The following is a 25,151-nucleotide window of genomic DNA, read 5'->3' as shown; positions in this document are numbered from 1 at the left end:
AATTACTTTTTTTACATGAATCAATTAATTAAGATTTAAGATGCGATCATACCAGCACTAATGCATCGGATATCATCAGAACTCTGCAGTTAAGCATGCTTGTGCGAGAGTAGTAATAGGATGTGTGACTTCCTAGGAAATCCTTGTGTTGCACCTCATGAAAATTTAAAAGATGTTTTGATTTATTTTTGTCAATGATTAGAAGCTGTTTTTATTTTTCTCATTGACTTATGAAATTGATAAATTGAAAAAAATTCTTTGATCGTTATTAAATATATGTAATTATATTTATTTTTTATTTTTATAGTTTTAATTTTCATTAATTATAATAAAATACTTATTTTAGTTTATTTTTATTATATATAAAGTTTTTGTACAGAGATATTTAAGTTATATTATTTAATAAACACATTTCTTTTCTACACCATCACTACACCATCAACCATCCCTCAAACCACCATAATTCCATGGCCATGCTTACAATCACAACCAGAACCCCCCAACCAAAGCTCAAAAACAAACTATTCCCAAAAGATCATTGTTGATGCCTTAAACAATGTTTGCAACATACATGTTTCTCAACTTCTCCATCTAGTGAGCAAAGGTGAAAAATTGCTATTAAGATACCAAAAGATGAATATCCAGTAGGTCTAGCTGCATACAAGCACAATTTACATGGAAGAGCGTTATGGTCTTAGGGTTCCACACCTTTGAAGGTTAATGACTTGAAGAAGAAGTTATCTCCAATATGGAAATCTGTAGGTAAGTGGGGAATCACTTCTTTGGGGAAATGTTTTTATGAATTCTGTTTCTCATCCCTTGAAGATGCTCAAAGTGTTATATCTTTAGGATCTTGAAATTTGAATCCTTGTTTTTTTGCATAGACAAAGGATTTCCATCCACATTTACAACAACAATCCTCATCACAAGTTTTTATGATTTGATACTCAACAAGTTGCTTCCAAAATAGATGATAATGATAAAAGTTTGGCCATTTTAGTTGTTTATGCTTCAAAAAATTATGTTAAAAGAAGAGTTCTCTGGGAAACTTTAACTGATGTTCAAAATAGCCTAAACTTTTCATGGTCATGCATTAGTGATTGTAATACTATGTTGGATGCACATGAACATATAGGCACCTATTCTCTTTCCAGATTGCTTATGAAAGAGTTTACAACAGGTTGCAGTTTCATCTGGTTCAATGGAAGAGGATGCATGCTCTCATAAGTGATCTGCAATCAATCATGGCTCAACCCTAACCAAGCTAAAATCTTATCATTTTCACTATCCTATTTAACTTTCGGACTCAACTGGTCAAGTTTGCTTCTAACTTTAAGTTTTTTAAAATGTGGTTATTCAATGATCATTGCTCCAATATTATTAAACAAGTCTGGAGCAACCAATTTTTTGGTTCACCTATGTCTGTATGTTAAGCCAAAAACTTAAGATCCTGAAAGGTGAACTAAAACCTAAGATATTTTTTTTTGGTATGAAATTAGGAGATGAAGAGGGATGAAGATGACAGTCGAGGTTATTATATGTTGTGAGTCCATTGTATACCATGTGTGCTTTTCAAATCCAGCCATTAATCACCAATCCTAAATGACACGTGGAAAGAGGTTAACGGATTTTGCAAAAAACTAAAACAGATGACTATTTTGATTGACAGAACTAGAGATAAAGGACCGGATTGAAATATTTTATAGTTATGAGACTATTTTGAAATAAAGAATTAAGTTAAGGGACCGAATGATCAATTAAACCTTTTTTTTTTTGGAAATTAGAAATGCAGTTTCCTCAATGAGAAAAGATAGTGCTCCTGATCCTGATGTTTTTAGAGCATTTTTCTTTCAAACTTACAAGGAGATAATCAAGGAAGATGTTTCAAATGTTGCACTCAAATTTTTACTTCAAAATGTTTCAAATATTTATTTTATATATCTTTTTTAGTATAATGTCGTTTAAAATGGATAGTTCTTGAAATATTAATTTTCCGGTTTATTTGTTGTTTTTTGTTTGAAGAAATCAAAATGAAATATATTACGAACGACAACCTATCTTTACGGCACAAGGTGTGCCGCTGAAGACAACCAAAAAATATTGTATCTGTTCTGATGTAGCAAACAAAAATCAGCCAATGCCTGCACAAAGAAACGAGGCTTGGCACCAATAATGAAAACAATAAGGAAATACAGTAAATTTAGCTCTAAACCACCAAAATGTGTGAAGCTTAATAGCCTCCAAAAATTGAGAAGGAGACCGTTCTTGTTCGCAGAAAATCATGTCATTCATTTCCTTCCATAACACCCACACACTTGCAAACCAAATCAAATGCATAATTGAGCATCTTGATTTTCCATTACCTGAAGAAGTGTCAAACTGATAAAAATGATCTACAATGTTACCGGGATCCGCGGAATAAACACAAAACCAATTCCGAATAAGCTGCCAGATCTGACCAAAAAGAGTACAAGATAAAAACAAATGAGTCTCCGACTCCTATTGACCGCAACCACTAACACACAGTTGAGCCTCAGAAGGAATAATGTCACGACGAAACAGACTTGTCTTAGTAGGCAATCCATGCCGAAAAAGACGCAAAGCAAACACCGATACCTTCAACAGGACATCCTGTCTCCATAAGAGTGTCGCAGGTACATGATTAGTGGGAGGTGTTCTATTAGTGAGCGTACCATAGGCCCCACTAACCGTATACGCCTTAACAGGATCAGGAATCCATGTCCAGACATCTTCAATATCTACCCGCAACATAACCGTTAGCAATAAAATCATACACTCCTCTTCCAGCTCCTCCTCCCAATCCTAAAATCTCCGCCTCCACTTCCACGTCTCCCCTCCTACCTCCCACCTCCAACCGAACATTTGAGCAACAGTAGCCATTAAATGATAATAATGCAATACTTTTCCCCTAAAAAACCAATGTCATACTTTTGTCACTTGAATTTTTAGACTTTAATCCTACTTATTAAAATTTCTTGATCTATCTTTAGGCTTGGGGGATAGGGTAGCGGTGTCATCTGTTCTACACTTGCCTTCCTCACGATTTTAATTCAAACTTTCCTCATTAACCAGTAATTAAAGGTGACTGCATATTGCATTTATTATGTTGCACTACCCTCTCTCTATCCTAAATCTCATCATTAATATTGTGACGCACTGAATCTTTATTGCAGTGATTCTCTCCAAATACTTTCTCTTCATCCTCCTTTGAAGTCTCCTGTTTTGATATTTCTCAAATCTATACTCCCCCGTCCCAGGCTATTTTACAAAAATAAAAATAAAAATTGTCCTCAAATATAAAATTATCTACATATTTATTATTCTTTTTACAAATACATCCCTCGTTAATTATCAATATATATTAAAATATGAAAAGTTAACATTAAATAACTCTATAGACAAATAATAATTTGGTAATAATAACATACATTTATGACAAATCGATTATTCGAACATGAAACCTGCGCACACCATATTTCAAACCAATACCACGAGGTCAATCTAAGTGAGTTTTTTTTTTTTTTTTTTTTATGAGAATTAGGTAGTATAGGGTGGATTTTTCATTTAAAAATTGATTTTTAAATTGTAAATAGCAAAATAATCAGTTTCAAACATCGACCCTGCCTATATTGTCCAACGAAAGAAAATCTACAAATGAAATTGACATGGAAAAATAAAAAAAATACAAATGAAATTCATCTTTTCTCATGTTTTTTAATGGAACAATTTTTAAATCAAATTTTATTTATTTTTATTGATCAAATTTTACTTACTTTTCAACTTAATAACACTCCAAATTACGTAGCTTTTCCTTTAAGAAGAGGAAGATATAAATAGCCCAAAAGTTTCCAAAAACTTTTGACTGTCCCCACCAACCTTATCAATAATATCTCATCAAATTTGATACCATCATGCATAAAAGCAGATTTGGAAATTTTTGGTTTCAGGACTAATTTCATCCATACAAACAACGCATATCACAACAATTTAATTTTCCCATCTCTAAAAAAACAATTTAATATTTTTTTATAATACACTAATTTAAATAAACTTTCGATCGGCCACTAAAAACCACAGAAAATATACATGTTCAATTCAATTTTTTATATAAGTTTATTCAACTCATCCTTCAAAAAAAAAGTTTATTCAACTCAATTTTTTTTATGCAAACATATTCAACTCAATGAAAATTAAATTTCAAATTTTATGAATCATTTATCACATATTTTCACTGGCTCCCAAAGACTTTACTCGTGAGTCGTTACTTTTTTCCCCTTATTTCTCTTTTCGACTGAATTGGAAGTTATTTTTTTGACAAATTAATTGGACAACCTATTCTTTAGGAATTTTCATTTTCCTTTGCATTTAGTCCATTAATTTGTCTCTATACAATTGTGCTAACAGAATTGTCCAGATTCAATGTTTATACAACTTTCTCAATTTTCTTATAAGAGACACACATTTATATTGACATAAAATGAAGATTTGAAAATTGCATGGATACCCTTTATTTTAACAAAACTACGAATTTATAAACTATCAACTAATTTATTAGCCATCACTACAAACTATACCCTCCGGTCACAAATATAAGTAAAAATTCATATTTTAGATTTATGCAATAAATGATGTATGATGTCTACAATAAAGACCATATACATCATTTATTGAATGAATCTAAAATATGGATTTTTGCTTATATTTGTGATCGGAGGGTGTAATCTTCTATGAAATTATCTGTTTTTTTATTTACCAAACATAACATTAATTCCTAAATTGATATTTTTTTTATCGAAACTTTCTGCCCCAAATATATCTTATTTTATTTAAGTCATGAAGGAAATCAATGAGATGATTGACTATAGGTGTGAAGCATTTAATAGCATTGATGGTGTGATTAATTTCATAGAAAAATTTGGTTGATCATGGGGTTGAATGTTTTAGTGAATAGGGTCTCTATTCAACGTGATAAACTAAAGTTCGAACGAGATGTTCATATTTAATATTTAATTGTGTGTTGAATATAATTTTCTCAACTAAGGAAACCTATTAAAAAACATTTATTTTTTTCAACCAATTTTTCAACAAAACTCATCAAACAAAAAAAACTAACAACACAATTTCAAAGATACTATTTGTGCTATTGTATTAGTTGAAATTCAATAAATATCATCACATCTAGGCATAAATTATTTGATTCTGTAAAATTTATTTGAATTTCAACCAACCAATAAGAGAGTGTAATTGTGTTAAAAAGTCCGCTCATAACACACCTAAAAATGTGCCACCCAAAAAATAAAGAAAATTATGAATACATATTGTTAATTACTTAAATTAATGGGTATAGTTGCAAAATTAATCATATTTGTTTCTGCCTATATTAACAAACAAAAAATAAACCAAACAAGCCATAACGTAGGGTTACATTACAAGAAGAGAGAGGAGCCACCAGAGAACAAAAGATGGAAAAGTGATTTTTCTTTGTTTCACTAGTCTTGTCTTTGTCCATGTTCTGATTCAACATTGGTTAGAAAAATATAAGGTTCGGAATTTAGATTATAAACCCTACATTTTACTCTAATACTTTGCTACGTTAACCTAAACCCTTTGTCTGGTTATTTTGGTGTTATATATCTGCATTTGTACGCATTATAGGTTCTTTTTATTTGCATGTGTCTTTGTTATTTTGATTATAATGAATTCTGGGATTTTATGTTCTAATTTACATGCATATTGATCAATTCTTACCAATATAATATTTCTTTTAATTATTTTTCTTTATGTATGGTCCAGAAATATTGTGATATTTGTCACCTTGATGTTAATCTGATATATTTGTTGCTGCTTCAATCTTTTTGTCCTATTTGTCTTTTTAATGTTGATAGTATCATTTCTGCATGATTTTGCATATATTAATATGAATTCAATATACAATTTGCATGATTTTCTTTGATGTTTTGTTTGTTTTCTGATTATGTTTACGAATTTGCAGAAACTTATAAACACGCCTTTAATTTGTGGGTAGCAAAGATAACAAGTAAACAGGAAATCAATTGTTCTACTATGGAAGATGTCAATATAAAAGCTGGTGTGAATGAAGAAGATGGTTTATATACAGAAGATGGAACAATTGACATTCACAAAAACCCTGCCAACAAGAAAAAGACAGGAAATTGGAAAGCATGCCGCTTTATTCTCGGTATTAAATTCTTAATTTTATATCTTTCATAAACTTTGATGTCATATCTGATATATATTCCTGGACCGTAGTATTTAAACACAAGTTGTACTTTGTACCTCTAAGCTTGAATAATAGAAATGGACTGCAACCACTCTGCACTCGTAGACGTGGCCGGTGGCCACAATTGGCCGTGTGTTCTCTGTTTGCTTTTTTAGCATATACTTAATTTTCAACCAGCTTTTGCTGTTCTAATAATTCTTGTACTAGAATTTGATCACAATAAGATGTTGAAAATGAAAAATTGTAACAGGAAATGAATGTTGTGAAAGATTGGCTTACTATGGCATGAGTACAAACTTGGTGAACTATCTCGAAGACCGTTACGGACTTGGAAATGCAGCTGCTGCAAATACTGTCACAACTTGGTCGGGAACATGTTACATCACACCATTGCTTGGAGCCTTTTTAGCTGATGCATACTTGGGAAGATACTGGACAATTGCCAGTTTCTCGAGTATCTATGTCATTGTAAGCTCTTTTGAAAATAACATTTGCTTTTTTGTTGAAATGTTTTGATAAAGGCGCTTAATCTGCATTCTTTTCAATATCAGTTCATATTTAAATGTCTGAGGTTCATAATCAAAATGTCTGAGGGAAAGACATGTTAATGGAGTCATTGTTTGTGTGCTTTGCAGGGAATGGGGCTTTTAACATTTTCCGCTATTGCACCTGGACTAAAGCCTTCATGTGATACTGATGGGTGCCATCCGACGTCAGGACAAACTGCAGCCCTTTTTATAGCACTCTACTTGATTGCGCTTGGAACCGGCGGTATTAAACCATGTGTTTCATCCTTTGGTGCTGACCAATTTGATGAAAACGACGAGACTGAGAGGAAAAAGAAAAGCTCATTTTTCAATTGGTTTTACTTCTCTATTAATATCGGTGCACTCATTGCTTCCTCGGTGTTGGTTTGGATACAGATGAATGTCGGATGGGGATGGGGTTTTGGAGTACCTGGAGTTGCAATGGTTATCGCCATTATATTTTTCTTCATCGGTAGTAGATGGTATAGACTTCAAATACCAGGTGGAAGTCCTCTTACAAGGATTTGTCAAGTTATTGTTGCAGCATTTAAGAAACTTGGGCAACAAGTTCCAGATGATAAGTCTCTTCTTTATGAGACTACTGATGTAGAATCTAACATCAAAGGGAGCCGGAAACTTGAACACACAAATGAATTGAAGTAAGATATCAAAACCATTTTTATATTTATCTTTATGAGACTACTCTTTCGCGTGTCCTTTTCTTATTCTAAACTTCATAATTCATTAACGCTAAAGTTTGTTTTACATTCTTATGTTACATTATAGTAATAACTAACAATTTTTTTTCCTAATTCAAGGTGTTTGGATAAGGCAGCAGTAGAGACAGAATCCGACCGGATAAAAGATTTACCGAATCCATGGAGGCTCTGCACAGTAACACAAGTCGAAGAACTCAAATCAGTCGTTCGTTTACTCCCCGTTTGGGCATCACTGATAGCCTTTGCAACAGTATACAGTCAAATGGGAACCATGTTTGTGTTACAAGGCAACACAATGGATCAACACATCGGTCCTAAATTCAAAATTCCATCAGCATCCCTCTCCCTTTTCGACACTCTAAGTGTCATCTTCTGGGCCCCGGTCTACGACCGTCTCATCGTCCCTTTCGCAAGAAAGTACACTGGTAATGAACACGGTTTCACACAGCTTCAAAGAATCGGAATCGGCCTAGTCATCTCAATCATTTCCATGATCGTGGCAGGGATTCTAGAAGTCATACGCCTCGACATTGTCCGCAAAAACAACTACTATGACCTCGAAACCATCCCTATGTCGATCTTCTGGCAAGTACCACAATATTTCCTAATAGGTGCCGCTGAAGTCTTCACTAATATCGGTCAGATGGAGTTCTTTTATGGTCAAGCACCCGATGCTATGAGAAGTTTGTGTGCTGCACTTTCACTCACAACTAATGCATTGGGAAATTATGTGAGTACATTGCTTGTTACTATTGTGACAAAAGTTACTACAAGAAATGGAAGTCTTGGTTGGATTCCAGATAATATGAATAGGGGTCATCTTGATTACTTCTACTGGCTTTTGACAATTCTTAGTTTGATCAACTTCATTGTGTATCTATTGATTGCTAAGAGGTATACATACAAAAAAGTGACTCATCTTAGGTGAGAAATGTACCTTGATGAGTAAACTGAGGAATTGAAGCTTTTGATTAAGTATTGAGATTTCACAAATATTTGTATCTAAACCTGAATTGCGTAGGTAGATTCTTAGGAAATGTTTGTATCTAAACCTGCAAATATTTCTGTGTGGATGATTCCTGGAGTAATCTCATGTTTGGTAGAAAAGAGTTAAAAAAATATATATTCTCAATAAACTATTCGCAGGACTAAAAATTTGTTCTCAATTTTATATTCTCATTTTAAATGTTATTATTTTTTTCTTCCCATGAGCATAGAATGTAACTTCCAATGTCCCCGTAAGCATAGCTCAGTTGGCGATCCCCAAACTGTTTTTGCCATCACAAATCTCCCTTGATCATCTCGAATATAGATTCCAATGCCAACACGTTTACTAGAATAAAAAAAACTGTAACATCTACATTGCACTTGAACCATCCTTCATTTGGTTTCCTCCAAACTATATTGTCACTAGTTTGCTGCTGTACAACTGCTCTATTGCGGCTTTCCTGCGGGTTTTGCCAACCACTTAGGAGATTAAGACACTATCAGACATTGATGCACAATTCATAACTTCATTTCTTCAGATAACATCGTTCCTTTGCTTCCATATAGACCACAAAACGCAAGCCCAGATAGCTTGCTGACTATGGTCCAAGTCCTGCATAGCCTCAAACATGGTTGCACTCAAAGTGACACCTAATTGTGCCTTATGATGAATTCGGTTCCACTTCCCTCTTCGTTGCCAACACTGTCTGCTATTTGAACAGTAGAAAAATAGATGCATGCTATCTTCATCCGCTGCCTCGCAAAGAGCACAAACCTTTAACAATTAACCCCTCTATCTTGCAATTATACTGTGGTAGGAAGTGCATTTCTGCATATATATTCTCCATATGAAGTCTTGACTTTTGGGGGAACTTTTAGGTTCCACAAAATTTCCCAATTACCTTCACTCCGATGAACACATGTATCCAAAATTTGTCCGAGACTGATCCGATATCTGCTTCTAACAGATTAGATACCTGTTGTCGCAAACTTCCACACTCCTATCATGCTGGACAGGATAAAAAAATAGGAGTATTAAGGATACAATCAGAATCTTCGTTGTTGACAAGACTCCGTATTAACCAAACATTCCAAAAACGAGAATGAGATATGAATAGATCTGCAACTGTGAGCTTATCTAAGCATTCAGGAAGATTATTAGGCTTTCTGATGTCACCACCATCCATTAACCACTGTTGGTTCCACACACTGACGTTATTTAGCTTTGAAAAGCCTTGTGACAATGTTATGTGGTTGTCATAAATTTCCAAGCCTGCTTACCTAGCACAGCTTCATTAAATGCGTGGAGGTTTTTGAATCCTAGACCCCCGTCTTTTTTATGAATGCTTAACCTTTCCCATGACACTCAATTCATTCATTTTGCATTGTTTATTATGCCCCCACCAGAAAGAATTCAACATTTATGTCAACAATAATGGATTTAGGGATAGAAAAGATACTCATGATATATGAGGGTATTGCTTGTAAAACCGATTTGATGCGCGTTTCCCTCCCGGCTTGCGATAGACTTTTACTGCTCCATGAGTTTTTTTTATCATGTACCCAGTACATGTTGAACTCCCAAAAGTTAAGAGATAGAGTCCTAAACTGCAACCTCCACATTCCTGCTATAGAATATCTCTGACTTCTGGAAATTAATAGACTGATTTTAAAATATGGGTCCATCATAGACCACATGCAACACTTCCCCACCCTTGAATTAGAAAATGCAATGAGAGCTTGAGAGCTTGACGATGAAAAATACTAAAAGGATATCATTATGATTCAAAGATACAAAAACTGAACATATACAAGCTTACTTATAGGAGCAAATAAGTGAGTAACAAGGTAGATGATCGTAACCAACTGTTCATCTGTTAAACAGAAAACACTAAAATCTTCAATGGAAATGATGGATAACCCAACTATACAATGATCTAGAATAACAATATCCACTTGAACAAAACATCTGTTTATGTTTCTATTATTCTCTCCACGAGGACCACCAGCAACACACCCTCTAGCACTTGTACTTTTAACACTATTTAATATTTGATGAAATTCATATAGATCCTACCACTTTAGGAATGAGTCTCACATAAAGTTGCACACCCGCATGAATTTCATGTAATAAAGGAGGAAGTATCGCCAGCATATTTCTTTTTTCGATTTCTATGAATATGTTCTAGCACATTCAAATAGCAGTCTCCCAGTTTATTGCTTTGAAGACCTGAAAGAAAATTAAAGATTGAATGTCTTAGTAAACGCCACTCTATGAGGAAAACTCAAAACTTCGCATAATAAAATCATCAGAGTCAATCTTCTGAGAATCTAGAAGCAAAGCAATTATACAGGTCATTAAGAAAACAAATTCAGTACTTTCCCAATAGGTTGATGAAAATGAAGTGGACAATAATATTTTGCATACTAAGACCCTTTGGGTGCTTGATAGATTTGTGTCCAACCATGAGAAAAGTTTAAGCAACATGAGCACAAGGTGAAAAAACTGCCTACAAAGAAGTTTTATTTACTTATAGGAACCGAGACACAACGTGCAATTTCATCGATCTTTGATGTTAAGGAAAACTGAAGAAAAATGAGGTTGATGCGACACAATTGTGATTGTTGTGATGTGGTCAGTGGTCTCAAAATCCTTGATATTGAGGCTACAATTGAAGTCGAGGATTACAATTTAAAACTTTGGTCATCTGATAAGGATACATATATCTGCAATGGACAATGGTTCTTTCCCTTCAATGTTTAGGAGGTTTTAAGACAATTTTACTTCAGGTAATGATAAAATATCAAATAAAATAAAAAAATCAATCTACAGAGCCTTACATAGTCAGGCAAAACCAGCGGCTGACGAATCCAGTCCAGCTGCAGTAGGGAAGAAGTTGAACGAAACAATATGTGCAGCAAGCAAGAAGCTCATATCCTCAACATCAAGGGAACAGGGTCTCTCTTAAAAAGTTCTGGAACCAACAACAAGAAAGGGAAATCTCCTACACCAGCCAGCAAAACCAAATCACACCAATCATAAATAGAAAGGAAAAGAATGACAATTCTCAATGCAAGCATCCTGCCACACCAATGAAAAAGATGCATGCTAAACAAAATAGTTCTTTCCTGACATTTATTTACTTAATGCAATATTGTTGTCTCCTACATCAAAGGAGCTCATAGTTAAAATGAGGAAATGCAGCAGAAGGAAAACTAAACTCTATACGCACACACTATAAGAATACATTAAAGATCAAACTAGTGACTTGATTGGGAGAATTTAAAACATGTCTTAGACTCACATAATCACAGAGGAATTCTTCTTGAAGTGTACTGAGATTGCTGCGATTGTTTGCATTTGGAAAACCTTCTCTGCAAATCTTGTTGAAGTGTACTTCTCATTTTGTTGATCAACTATCAAGTATCCATGTTTCCTGATTTTACTCCCCTTAAAGCATAATGATTGGGGCTTCAATACCAAGCTCTAGTTGGACTTCTGTGAGATCAAGCTCTGGCATCCTTCGAATTTTTCAAAATTCACAGGATTAACAGGATAGTGATCAACAATTTCAGGACCAAATTCAAGATGAGGTTAACTTTTTTTTACCAATCAATTTTTTAACATCATTCATCTCCACCAGTGTTTTCTTCTTTTTTGTCTTTGATTAGAATCATCTGTGGACTCTACTTGAGGAGAAACAATCTTGGAAGAGCATTCATTTTCATCACCACCAACAATAACATTCGTATCTTGGGAATCACAGTGGTCCATTTTTCCGTCAATTGGTTCATCATATATGAGATAAACTGCTGTCTTCGTCACAATGACATTGTTCACCATTACAATAACTATCTCCACTTTGTCACCAGGTTCCATATTTGATATCACTCTCTGCCAGTCCGCATTTTCGAAGGACGATAACGCCTCTCTCTTATAGAGTTGAATGGTGGTCTTTGTGTGATTTATCACCAACACATTTCTAAGGCCATCTGATGTTATGTCATATGGGCTTGAAGAATAGACAATGCACATTATTGTCTTCAAGCTACATCCTTCCACTTGAGGGACTTCAAAAATTACAGAATAACCTTTGGCGTTGAAACTTAACCAATTTGGGTAATCATCACCAGGGAGCAAAAAACTACCACGCCCATCGACAGTCAAATTCTGTAAAAAGTGGAAATATTTGATTTAACGATATATTAACATCACAATCATTTATTCAAAAATTAAATATATAATATTCTTTATAAGATGATTATTCGTATTCTTATCAATAGAAACAACAACAATGATATTTTGGACACCTAATTTTCCAAACTCCCATTCAATTGAACACCTCATTCTCTCTCTCTCTCTCTCTCTCTCTCTCTCTCTCTCTCTCTCTCTCTCTCTCTCTCTCTCTCTCTCTCTCTCTCTCTCTCTTTTATTTTATAAAAGGCTAGAGTGGTGCAACGGCATCATATGTAATGGGCCCATGCATTACAAAAAAATTATAATATTTTGACAATAATATTAAAAATAATAGAGAGGTGTAGATTCAACAAACGATATCAACCAAAAAAAAAAGCAAGGGTTTCTGATTTCCATTTGATATTTTGGTAGTTCTACCAAGATAGTCTCTTTCCAACACACTCTCTCGAGTGAAATTAATGTAGGTCACCAGTTTTGGAATGGATTCCAAATGAAATCATGAGAAAAGAAATGTTTGAAAGGGAAAGCCAAAGAGTGTGCTGGTAGCATTACTCTTGATACTAATGTCATGACGCTAACAAATTGTACCACTCCCTAAGATGTGCACTTGGAAGGATGTGATTTCATAAAACAAAATTCAAGCAAATGCAAGAGATATCACATTATCATATAATCGATATACTAAAAATAATTCAACTACCAAAACTATAAGATTTCTCTCTTCTAATAATGTTTATATTTAAAATATAACTATTAAACACATGCAAGAGAGAGGGTGAAACCTGTAAGATCCTCTCTTTGAGAATATTGGAGATTAGGCAACTCGTTCCCATCTGAATTAGAAGAGATTTCATGTAATTTTTTGTTGCTGAATCTGGCATTTGATCACAACATTCAATTAATGAAGAAGTCTTCACCTCTGATACTTGTGATGTAGTTGCAGTTGATTCCAATTCCTTGGAATTTGTTGCACTTAAAGCATTCAAAATTATTGCTGTGTCCTGTGAAAGTTGAAGTTCTGATCCACATTCCAGCCAAAGGCTTTGAAGCTTCGGAAGGACATAAGAAATAGATGATATATCATGGGAAATACTATTTGTTGCATTTAAAAAAACAAGGGATGACATCCCAGCAGTTGTTTGAAAAGTGGGCGAGAGACCATTTGTTGGTGACATCCAAGACGAAATGATAGAAGGAAACACATCACGTGAGAATCCTTCATATCCACACAAAGAAATAAATCCAATGCGTTTTGATCTTACAATTGAAAAGGGTACTTTTGTTATACCAGTGTTATTTGCAATCAGAGTGGTTAAAGATTCCATTTGTTCCAAGTCCTCTTCCAACGTGTCAATCATTGAACATCCAGATAGAATGAGAGTTTTCAGAGATTTCAACGTATAGATGTTTCTTGGAAGGTTACAAAGGCTAATGCAATCTTTCAAATTTATCAAAAGAATTTTCTTGAGATGTCCAATACTTTGGGAAATCTCAGACAGCCTTGGACAATCTTTAAGTACTAGCTTTTCAAGATTAGGCAAGTATGAAAAGTCAGGCGTCTGTGTCAGATATTGAGAATGACTAAGATTGAGAATTTTCAGCTGCTCCATCCCCTGAAATAACATAAATATTACAGTAGTTGCAACCTTGAAAGTGATAATAAAATGTTTATCTGGACGCAGAGACATGTTTTTAATACCAATATACGATAGTTTAGTACTCCCTCTGTCCGTCCTCGTGAGCTGCTCAGTTGGTAGGGATGATGCATAATATATGCAAGGTGCAGGGTTCAAACCTCGGCGACCACAAAAAAAAAAAAAGTACTCCCTCCGTCCCATAATAACTGAGCCATTTACAAAAAAATATTGTCACAAAAAATTGACCAATTTCACTTTTCAATACAACATTAATTACTTTTTTCCAAATATAACTCTAATTAATACTACTTTCATCATTCACAATTCAATATATTCCACTTTGCATTTATGCTAGTGGAGAATGCACCAATACTTAACAAAAGCACTTAAAACCATTTTTCTCTTTCATTCATTTATACTTTTTTCTTAATATGTGTGAAATGAACAAATGGCTCAGTTAATCTGGGAGACTGGGACGGAGGGAGTATTACTTTTTCTTTCAAAATATTACATGCATACGTATTTTTCTGTGAATTCAAATATTTGGGATTATAGTCAGGTTTGAAATTTAAACTGAAAGCTTTTTTAATCAAACTCAATATTGCAATCCTCTCCGTTGCGGTTATCTCTTCTGGATTTCATTATTTATTATTTTGATTTATGTACTACTATGTGGATTTTGTTTATACTATTATACATTGTAAACAAATTCATTGTTAGGGTTATGATGGATCTTATGTAATATAATCAAACTGTTTTAATTCATAATCACAAACTGCTTTGTCCTTTGTTCTTCTGAATCAAAGTCTAAACAATCAAATTATATTTCTTTAAGCACAAAAAAAGTTAGGTTGTCTAAATAATACTATTTAGTCCATTGGATATGATATCTAGGACTCCAGTCCTTCTATTACTATTGCAAACGGGACGCAACACTTAAATAGCACTCATAAATATGATAAGTGAAAACAACTCAAAATACTAAAAATAAAACTCAAAATTAATACCTGCATCTCTTTCCACACAAGTCTGATATTGCTGTTTTCTAACACAATGGAAACTAAATTTCTTTGATAGAAGTTTGACGGTATGCATGTTAAAGGAAATCCATTCCACTGCAGCCATCTCAATTTTCTTGAAAGATGTTTAAAATCTCCATCAAGTTGTACACCGGAAAGTTGCAGCAATCTGAGTTTCTTCATGTTCTCAAATGTTTTGGTGCTAAAACGTTGTGCACTACGACCTGGCAGCTTCAAACTCAGCCCCTCAACAGCTTTAGTTCCCTGTGAAATATAAATGACCAAAGTAAAACATCCTATAAAGCCGAGAAGTATAATCATGTGTAAAACTAAAAGATATAAGGCAGATAAAAAACATGTAATGAAACATTTGTGCATGCTGATATGAAGCACAAAATGATTCACAACCAAACTAATATTCAAAACTTCTGTGCTAACAACAACAAAATTGAATGTTGATTACTAGCTAAATGTTTTTGCTATTTAAGATTGAGATGTTTAAAATCTAGACTTTCTTATTTAACCAAAAACAAATATTAAAAATCCATAATATAAAACAAAGTATATGAAGTTCTTACGGTATGTTCTAACAAGACATCAATCACATCCTCATGAAACCACAGCCTACTATGTTCCTCAGGCTCCTTTGGTGATTTCTCACGAATGATTTCTCTTCCCATATCTCGGAGCAAATCATGCATGCCAAGCTTGTTCTTATCATCAACCGTTACAAGGCTTCTCTCAACAAGGACACTTATTCCAATTCCTGCAAAAAATCCACAGCCATCTAATATACGAATAACATCATTCCGGTCCATTCCAATAAAGAAACAAGATATGTCAAGGAATATTTCTTTCTGTGTATCATCATTTAAACCATCATAACTTATTTTTAACTTCTTATGCACTTGATCATTGGGAATTCTTTTTAGTTTATCCAATACAGATCTCCACTCTAAAATCTCCCTATCAAACAAATAAGACCCAAGGACTTCAAGAGCTAGTGGCAATCCCGCAGAATACTTAACTACATTTTTGGAAATTTCAGAAAAATCTTCTCTAGGCCTTGTTTGCTTGAACGCGTGCCAACTAAAAAGCTCAAGAGATTCACTTTCATCCATTTCTTTCATTATGTATATTTTATCAACTTGTTTCCCTCTAAGTATATGCTTATCCCTAGTTGTGATGATAATTCTACTTCCTGGAGCAAACCATTTACAACTTCCACACAAAGCATTTAGTTGGTCCAATTTATTGACATCGTCAAGTACAATAAGTACTCTTTTATGACACAGTCTTTCCTTTAATATAGATTTTCCTGATTCAATGCTTTGTATCTTGGTTGTGGTGTCTTTCAAAATATCATTCATAAGTCGTTCTTGTAAATACAATTGTCCAGAGGCTTGCTCCCAAACCTCCCTAATATTTTCAAGAAAGCTCCTACCTTCAAAATTGCGACCAATTTTATTGTAAATGGATTTTGCAATGGTGGTTTTTCCGATTCCACCCATCCCCCACATCCCTAGTAGTAGAGCATCGTTTGATTGTTGAGTTTCTAGGAGTTGAATCATATCTTGCACTCGAGAATCGACTCCTACTGGATTATCAGCAATGAACAAGTCTGTCTTGTCAAGCAAACGAGTAACATTTTCAACAATATCCCTGATAACCTCACTTTCATTCCTACAAAAAAAAACATAAAATTAAGTCAACCTATATCAGCTATAAGTTGTTTTCATTTGCTATCTCACTATTGCTTACGTCCGTAGATTTTTTTTGGTCAAGTAGCCTAGTGGCTAGAGCTCATAGAATTAAATTGTGGAGAAGTGGAGTGTCCAGGGTTCAAATCATGGCCCCTACATATAATATACAATATCTCTACCAACTGAGCTAAGTTCACGGGGATGCTTACGTCCGTAGATAAACTAATAAAATAAGCTAATCAAAATAGTTTATCTTTTGTTATAGAAAAAACTAATACTATCATTAATTTGTGTATCTAAATATTTCCTTAAATGCCCAAAATATATTCCCTCTGTCCCGAATTAACTGAGTCATTGACTCATTTCATATATATTAAGAAAAATATATAAATGAAGGAGAGAGAAAGATGATTTTAAGTGTTTTTGTTAAGTATTGGTGGATTCTTCACTATCATAAATACAAAAAAAATATATTGAATTGGGAGTGATGAAAATAGTATTAATTAGAGTTATAAATGGAAAAAAGTAATAAAGTGCACTTTTCGCCCCCTATATTTCAAAATGTTGCGATTTTGACCCCCTATTAAAAAAATGGCAATTTTGGCCCCCTTCATTCTAAAATTGCTGAGAAGACGCCAGGTGTCCCAAAAAAAGGGCCATAATCGCAACTTTTTGTAAAGATAAGGGGTCAAAAAGCATATTTCCCTTATGTTAGAAGGTCAAAAGAGCATATTTCCCTAAATATAGGGTGTCACTTTTGCCATTTTTTTTAATAGGGAGCTAAAATCGCAACATTTTGAAACTTAGAGGGCGAAAAGTGAAGTTTAGCCAAGTAATTACTATTAAAAGTGAAATGACTTATTTATTTTATAACACTTTTTTTTTAGTAAATGACTCAATTATTTCGGGAGTGAGGAGAGTACTAAACAAAGCATATGAAAATGGAGAGAGAGAGAGAGAGAGTAAGTAAATAACCTGGAATTTAGGACAACAAATCCAGCAAGTCCAGCCGCTGTATGAAGGGCATCTATCCATTTTCGCACCATATCTTTGTTTGAAAAAGGAAAGTCATCTCTTTGTAAAGAACCATCGTTCCACTTTAGCACCCTCCTCTCTTCCTCTTGAGAAATTCTGTTCAAAAGATTTTGAAATGATTTACCAAAGTCACCGGTTTGACGACGAACTTCGGAAGGGTCAACATCATAGAACACTGGCAGTACCACTTGGCCTATAGTACTGTAACACGACATTATTTGAACCAACTCTCGCAGACACCATGACGAATCAGCATAGTTTTTGGAGAAGACGATAACAGCAATTCTAGAGATTTCGATTGCTTGGAGTAACGATGTGGATATGTGCTCTCCTCTTTCAAGCGACTGATCGTCCTTGAAGACAATAATTCCGGCGTTTTGAAGAGAGAAAGTAAGATGTGAAGTGAATGATGCTCTAGTGTCTTCTCCTCTAAAACTCAAAAACACATCGTACTTTCTTGTTCTACTGGAAATGATGTCATCGGAAAAATCGGAAAAATCGGAAGAGGAAAGTGATCTTGGGGAAGACATGGATAAAGGAACTGAAGAGGAATATATCGATATTCGATATTCGATTTTCGAGCGAGGATCTAGAGTGAATTTCCACTGATTTGTCGGAAGAAATCGATCTTCACTTACTGTTTAAAGACTAATAAAGTGCTTGCTTTGTTTGGAGTTCAGATCTGCTCACAGTTAATTTTTATTTTTATTTTTAAAGACACTCCCAATTCAACTTATCTATACTATCCGTAAAAGGAATATATATATATATAGATATATATATATAGAGGCTTAATACCTCTTTTCATCCCTGTAATATTAGCGAATTTCGGTTTTAATCTCTGTAATAAAAAAAATTTGATTTTGTCTCTGTAATTTCAAATTCTTCCACTTTTGGTCCCTTATTCCACCACGTCAGCAGAATCTGCATACATGACACGTAAAATGAGGGACCAAAAGTGGAGGAATTTGAAATTACAAGGACCAAAAGTAGGAGGAATCTGAAATTACAAGGACGTAATTTATGCAGATTCTGCTAACGTGATGAAATGAGGGACCAAAAGTGAAAGAATATGAAATTACATAGACAAAATCTAAAGCTTGTTTTTACAGGAACTAAAACCGGAATTCGCTAATATTATATGAACAAAAAGAGGTATTGATTGCAATAATACACCTATCTATTTTTATGAAGGTGTATATTAGCATGCAACACCTTATTATTTGGACACTAAAAACCCTTTTCTCTCTCTTCAATTGTGATCTATTAAATGTCTTTTAGGGTCTGTTTGGTAAACCCAAAAAAAGAGCTTTTAGCTTATAGCTTATAAATTCGTTTGACAAAAAAAGTTCTGTTTGGTAATACTTTTTCACCATGAGCTTATAGCTTATTTCACGAGCTTATAAGCTATTTTTCAGAAGCTATTTCAAGTAGCGTTTGAGCTTATAACTTATAGCTTCTCACTTTTTCTTCCAATTTTACCCTTATTATTTCATTTAAATTGTATTTTTATCCATTATAATTTTTATAATAAGCTACGTAATAAAGACTACTATCCCTTTATTCTAATTTTTGTGTATATATCAGCTGACCTTTTTTTTTTTTTTTTGAAAAAATATATACCTTTGTTTTTTTTTTTACGAAACAAAATACTATTATTCTATTAGTGTTACTTTTTATTTTTATTTTTTTGAGATAAGTGTTATTTTCTTTATTCTCTGTTATTAGTATTACTCTATTAGTGCTACATTTTATTTTTGTTTTTGAGGTAAATGTTATTTTCTTTATAAAGTAGAAACACTTAAATGATAGTTAATATAAGATAAAATTTTAGTTAATAAAATTTAATTTAATTAATAATACATAGGATATATTAAATTAATAAATTTAAAGTATTTTTTTAAAGAAAAATTAGTTTACAAAATTACAAATACTTAAATTAATGATATAATTTTTATTATGAATTAAGAATACCCTTTATGTCATTTTATATTTTTCAGCTAGTTGAACCGCTATTTTTACCAAACACTTCAGTTAACTTATCAGCTAGCTTATCAGCTATCCGTTATTTTTACGAAACAGAGCTTTAATGTAATTTTCATACCCACCCAATCCCCATTTTCTCTCTCCTGTCTCAGCCAGAGGATTTTTGGTTCAAAGAAGGAAGAAAATCTAGTTCATCTGGTTCTTTGACATTTAAATGATAACTATTTGTCCTAACTTGGTTTTTTTTTTTTGTTTGAAGAAGCAACCTAACTTGCTATTTAACGGTTGAAATAATAACTGGCTTGTGTTGAGTTTATTTTTTTCTTTTGGTACAAAGCTGAGTTTTTTTTTTTAATGTATGTGTTAATAACACAGCCAACGTCAAAAAAAATATAAATAACGTTGCGATTGCTGGTTTTTTTTCTTAATTTTTATACAACATGCAAAATTTTTCTTAATTTCACACATATTAAGAAAAATATATAAAAGAAAGAGAGAGAGAAAAATAGTTTTGAGTGTTTTTTTTAAATATTGGTGCACTATTCTTTATCATAAATGTAATTTAGAATATATTAAATTGAGAGTTGTGAAAGTAGTATTAATTATAGTTATAATTGGAGAAAAATAATTAATGTTGCATTGAAAAGTGAAATTGGTCAAGATTCTTAGGACAATATTTTTTTACAAATATATCAGTTAAACTGGGACGGAGGGTGTATTAAATAGGTAAAACTACACTAAATGCTCTTTATTTTATTTAGTTGTAAGAGCATCCATGATAGTAAACTAATATGGACTCATTAAATGAATGACATGTGTACATATTTGTAGTATCTTAATTTTGTCCGAACAAATTTCAAAAATAACAAAAATAAGTGTTAATTTGTTTAATTTTATTGTTTTCCATTATTATTATTCTCCTCTTAAAAATCTAAAAAAAAAAGGGACTTCAAATGAGATTTGTTTTATCGAAAATTATCTCGAGCATTTCTGGTGTACTACACAAAGAATAAGGTGACATCTTCAAAGCCAGCTAAGATGACGTCATTATAACGAGCTAAGATGACATCACATGACAACTTTCTTCCATTGGCTTCAAACTTGAAATTCAAGCTTCAATTTAAGCTTGATCTTGGGTCTTGACATCTTTAAATAGAGAGGGAATTTAAAGGGATGAGCTTTTGGGAGAAAAATAAAATAAAAATCAAAACATAGTTTCCTTATAGAAATACGAGAAAGACGTAGAGAGGTAAAAAAGCCAAAACACAACACCGCTTTCATATTCATCATCATCATTATGTACGGTCATTAATCCAACATTGATCTTATATGTGAATAATTAGACTATTACTTTTCCCACCTATGATTTTTCTCGCGTGTCCTATTTTTTTTTTCAATTTTACCCCTAGTCCGAATTTCCTTTTCTGGATTGCATTGTTAGAATTTTGCAGATGTTTTCGAATTTGAAAATCCGGAATAATGTTTTACCAGAACTTTTACAATTTTAATCTTCAAAATTCGTAAAATAAAATGCAAATAAAATAAAAAATAAGAAATAAAAAGACACAAACATAAAAAAAACTGATTTTATTAATATATGAACAATACATTACAATAATTTTCAAGCTTTTTAAGCTTATTACATAAGATCCTAAATCTATTTCTACTCTTATCTTATAACATAAGCAATACCGATGGCTCCAACCACCGGTGGAGAGGAAAGAGGGGGGATGAAAGAAGATGGCAGGGAAGAAGAAACCAATGCTATCTGATGGGACATACCAGTAACTTTGGTGTTGGTGGGGAGACATAGGGGGCACATGGCCTCTAGGAAACAAGAGACCATGATGGTCAATATGACACCCAAACAAACCAACCTCACACCCAGACCGACCCCTTCCCAATTGACCGATCATATGACCCCTGATGAATTTTCAAAGAGACCTCTTTCTATGAAAGGCCAACGATGGAAACACATCGTTGTAGAAGGAAGAAGAGAAGAGGAGAAAGAAGAGGGTGTGAGAAATTGTGAGGAAATGTTCTTCTATTTATAGGGATGGAGGGTTAGAAAAGTAGGTGGGAACACCATTATTATAGTCAAAAATCATGTAAAATCGTGTTTTTCAACTTGACCACTGCCCAAAACGTTTGAAAAACGTTTTCTTTGTGGTGCAGACCACCGACCAAAAGCTTCTGGTGTAATCCGGAATATATAATCTGGAATACACATATATTCAGGATTTTATATTTCAGAAAAATACGATCATGGCGTGAACCAAAGGGAAAATTGGGACTGTGTGTACGGTGTTGGTTGGTTCGGATTTTAGAATCCGGATTTATTCAACATTGGATTCTTTTATATGTCCCACATTGCACCAAGAGTTTATATGGTCCACAACATCCAAGGACCTCTATAAATACATCCAACTCCAAATTAATACCTGCATCTCTTTCCAAACAAGTTTGACATTGCTGTTTTCTAACACAACGGAAACTAAATTTCTTTGATAGAAGTTTGAAGCTATACATGTTAAAGGAAATCCATTCCAGTGCAGCCATTTCAAATTTCTTGAAAGATATTTAAAATCTCCATCAAGTTGTACACCAGAAAGTTGCAGCAATCTGAGTTTCTTCATGTTCTCAAATGCTTTGGTACTAAAACGTTGTGCACTACGACCTGGCATCTTAAAAGTCAGTCCTTCAACAACTTTTGTTCCCTGAGAAATATAAAGGACCAAAAGTAAAACATCTTATAGAGCCAGGAAGCACAACCATATGAGTAAAACTAAAAGATATAAGGCAGATAAAAAACGTGTAACAAAACAAGTCAGTTGTCACTAGGAGCTACAGAGCATAAATCAATTCACAACCAAACTAATATTGAAAGCTTTTGCGCTAACAACAGCACAGATGAATGTTGATTACTAGCTCAAATGCTTACTAAGTTTGAGATATTTTCAACCCAAATTTTCATATTTAACTAAAAACAAATATTTAAAATACAGAACTTAAAACAAAGTATATGAAGTTCTTACAGTATGTTTTGACAATACATCAAGCACATCCCCGTGAAACCACAACCTACTACGTTCCTCAGGCTCCTTTGGTGATTTCTCACGAATGATTTCTCTTCCCATATCTCGCAGCAAATCATGCATGCCAAGCTTGTTTTTATCATCAACGATTACAAGGCTTCTCTCAACAAGAACCTTTATTCCAATTTCTGTGAAAAGTCTGCAGCTATTTAATATACAAATAACATCATTTCTGTCTATCCCAATAAAGAAACAAGCTATGTCAAGGAATATTGATTTCTCCGTGTCATCATTTAAACCATGGTAGCTTATTTTTAGCCTCTTATATACTTGCTCATTGGGAATACTTTGGAGTTTCTCCAATACACAAATCCAGTCTAATACTTCCCTATCAAACAAGTAGGACCCAAGGACTTCAAGAGCTAGCGGCAACCCTCCAGAGTACTTAACTACATTTATGGAAATTTCGGAAAAATCTTCTTTGGGACTCTTTTGCTTGAATGCATGCCAACTAAAACGCTCAAGAGATTCACTTTCATTCATTTCTTTCATTTCGTATATCTTGTCAACTTTTTTCGCTCTAAGTATATCCATATCCCTGGTTGTGATGATTATTCTACTCCCAGGAGCAAACCATTTACAACTTCCACACAAAGTATTAAGTTGGTCCAATTTATTCACATCGTCAAGTACAAGGAGAACTCTTATGACAGAGTCTTTCCTTTAATATAGATTTTCCCGACTCAATGTTTTGTATCTTTGTTGTTGTTTCTTTGAAAATATCATCTATAAGTTGTTTTTGTAAATGCTGTTGTCCAGAAACTTGCTCCCCAACCTCCCTAATATTTGCAAGAAAACTCCTACCTTCAAAATTGCGGCCAATTTTATTGTAAATGGCTTTTGCAACGGTGGATTTGCCGATTCCACCCATCCCCCACATCCCTATTAGTAGAACATCTTTTGATTGGTGAGTGTCTAGAAGTTTAATCATATCTTGCACCTGAGATTCGACTCCCACAGGATTATCAACAATGAATAAGTCTATCTTGTCAAACAAACGTGTAATATTTTCAACAATACCCTTGATAACCTCACTTTCATTCCTATTAAAAAACAAAGAAAGGGTAAATTTACATATACACAACATATGGGTTTATGTATATTTATGTGTTTATGTATAAGTAATTACCTATGTATGCATGTGTCAAAAGTATAGGGGGAATCCGAGGAAAAAATTTATTGTTGGATTGTGTGTGTAAAGCTGAATCATTATAAAAAGGCGCAATTAGATTGAAAGTGATGACCAAAGAAGCAAACTGTACGTGCAAATTAAGTTGATTATCCTAACAGGGGCCGAGAGTCAATTAGTCCTAAAATTGGAAACCACGACAGTCTAACAAAAAATAATCTTTAAATTACAAGGTTAACTAAATGGGATAAATCGAAATTTGTTTAAATGGCATGGGAAAAGTGTATTTAACTCAAAAAAATTAATTAACAAAGCATAATAAGCTAGACCTGGAATTCAGGACAACAAATCCTGCAAGGCCAGCAGCATCACGAAGTGCGTCTCTCCACTTTGGTACCATGAATTCATCTCCTTTTAAAACTTTGTTCAATGCTTTTTGAAAAGCTTCACCAAACTCACCTGTTTGATGACGAACATCGGATGGATATATATCATAGAATACGGGAAGAACCGCCTGACCTATGGTTATGTGACACTCCATTATATTAATCAACTCTCGAAGACATCAAAGGAAAAATTTGAAGGATTGAGATACATTATGCATGCATACGTATCCCAATCCTTCAATTTTCTTTTTGTCCTTATTATACCATTCTACTCCAAGTAGAGGGGTATTTAAAAATAAAAATAAAAACAAGAAAATACCCCGCAAGTCAAGATGGAGGGGTATTTAAAAAAAAAAAAAAAAAAAGGGAAAATACCCCGCAACTCCAAGTGGAGGGGTATAATAAGGACAAAATTTCACCAACTTTTAGGGTACCCCGCAACTCCAAATGGAGTGGTACCAGAGACCC

General features: G+C 33.6%; 2 protein-coding genes and 2 pseudogenes across 4 annotated transcripts; 2 read left to right on the top strand and 2 right to left on the bottom strand.

Annotated features, from left to right (window-relative positions):
• Positions 1 to 38: 38 nt before the first annotated feature.
• On the top strand, positions 39 to 157 carry LOC112421560 (uncharacterized; annotated as a pseudogene).
• Positions 158 to 5,380: 5,223 nt separating this feature from the next.
• On the top strand, positions 5,381 to 8,674 carry LOC11428046 (protein NRT1/ PTR FAMILY 8.1). The gene is made up of 5 exons (XM_003604567.3): positions 5,381 to 5,563; positions 6,014 to 6,220; positions 6,513 to 6,730; positions 6,898 to 7,448; positions 7,608 to 8,674. The coding sequence occupies exons 2-5, from the start codon at positions 6,085 to 6,087 to the stop codon at positions 8,434 to 8,436; spliced, it is 1,734 nt and encodes a 577-aa protein (XP_003604615.1). The 5' UTR covers positions 5,381 to 5,563; positions 6,014 to 6,084; the 3' UTR covers positions 8,437 to 8,674.
• A 1,575-nt stretch (positions 8,675 to 10,249) lies between these two features.
• LOC11428045 (disease resistance protein RPV1) lies at positions 10,250 to 18,807 on the bottom strand. Of its 3 annotated transcripts, none has more exons than XM_003604566.4 (8): positions 18,028 to 18,807; positions 15,928 to 17,032; positions 15,338 to 15,613; positions 13,476 to 14,306; positions 12,106 to 12,666; positions 11,801 to 12,017; positions 11,337 to 11,500; positions 10,250 to 10,725 (listed from the first exon to the last, which is right to left on the bottom strand). In XM_003604566.4, exons 1-5 carry the CDS (start codon positions 18,615 to 18,617, stop codon positions 12,127 to 12,129), a joined length of 3,342 nt encoding a protein of 1,113 aa, XP_003604614.2. In that variant the 5' UTR covers positions 18,618 to 18,807; the 3' UTR covers positions 10,250 to 10,725; positions 11,337 to 11,500; positions 11,801 to 12,017; positions 12,106 to 12,126. The 3 variants fall into 3 exon arrangements, with proteins under 3 accessions (XP_003604614.2, XP_039688481.1, XP_024637922.1); XM_039832547.1 differs by having other exon boundaries at positions 11,801 to 12,666; positions 15,928 to 16,115; positions 16,794 to 17,032; XM_024782154.2 differs by having other exon boundaries at positions 11,801 to 12,666.
• Positions 18,808 to 22,484: 3,677 nt separating this feature from the next.
• On the bottom strand, positions 22,485 to 24,859 carry LOC25494389 (disease resistance protein RPV1-like; annotated as a pseudogene).
• Positions 24,860 to 25,151: the final 292 nt, after the last annotated feature.

This window comes from Medicago truncatula, chromosome 4 (assembly GCF_003473485.1).
Source record: "Medicago truncatula cultivar Jemalong A17 chromosome 4, MtrunA17r5.0-ANR, whole genome shotgun sequence".
Classification (NCBI taxonomy): Eukaryota; Viridiplantae; Streptophyta; class Magnoliopsida; order Fabales; family Fabaceae; genus Medicago; species Medicago truncatula.
The sequence above is the reverse complement of the archived record's forward strand: the minus strand, read 5'-3'. Positions and strand labels throughout refer to the sequence as shown.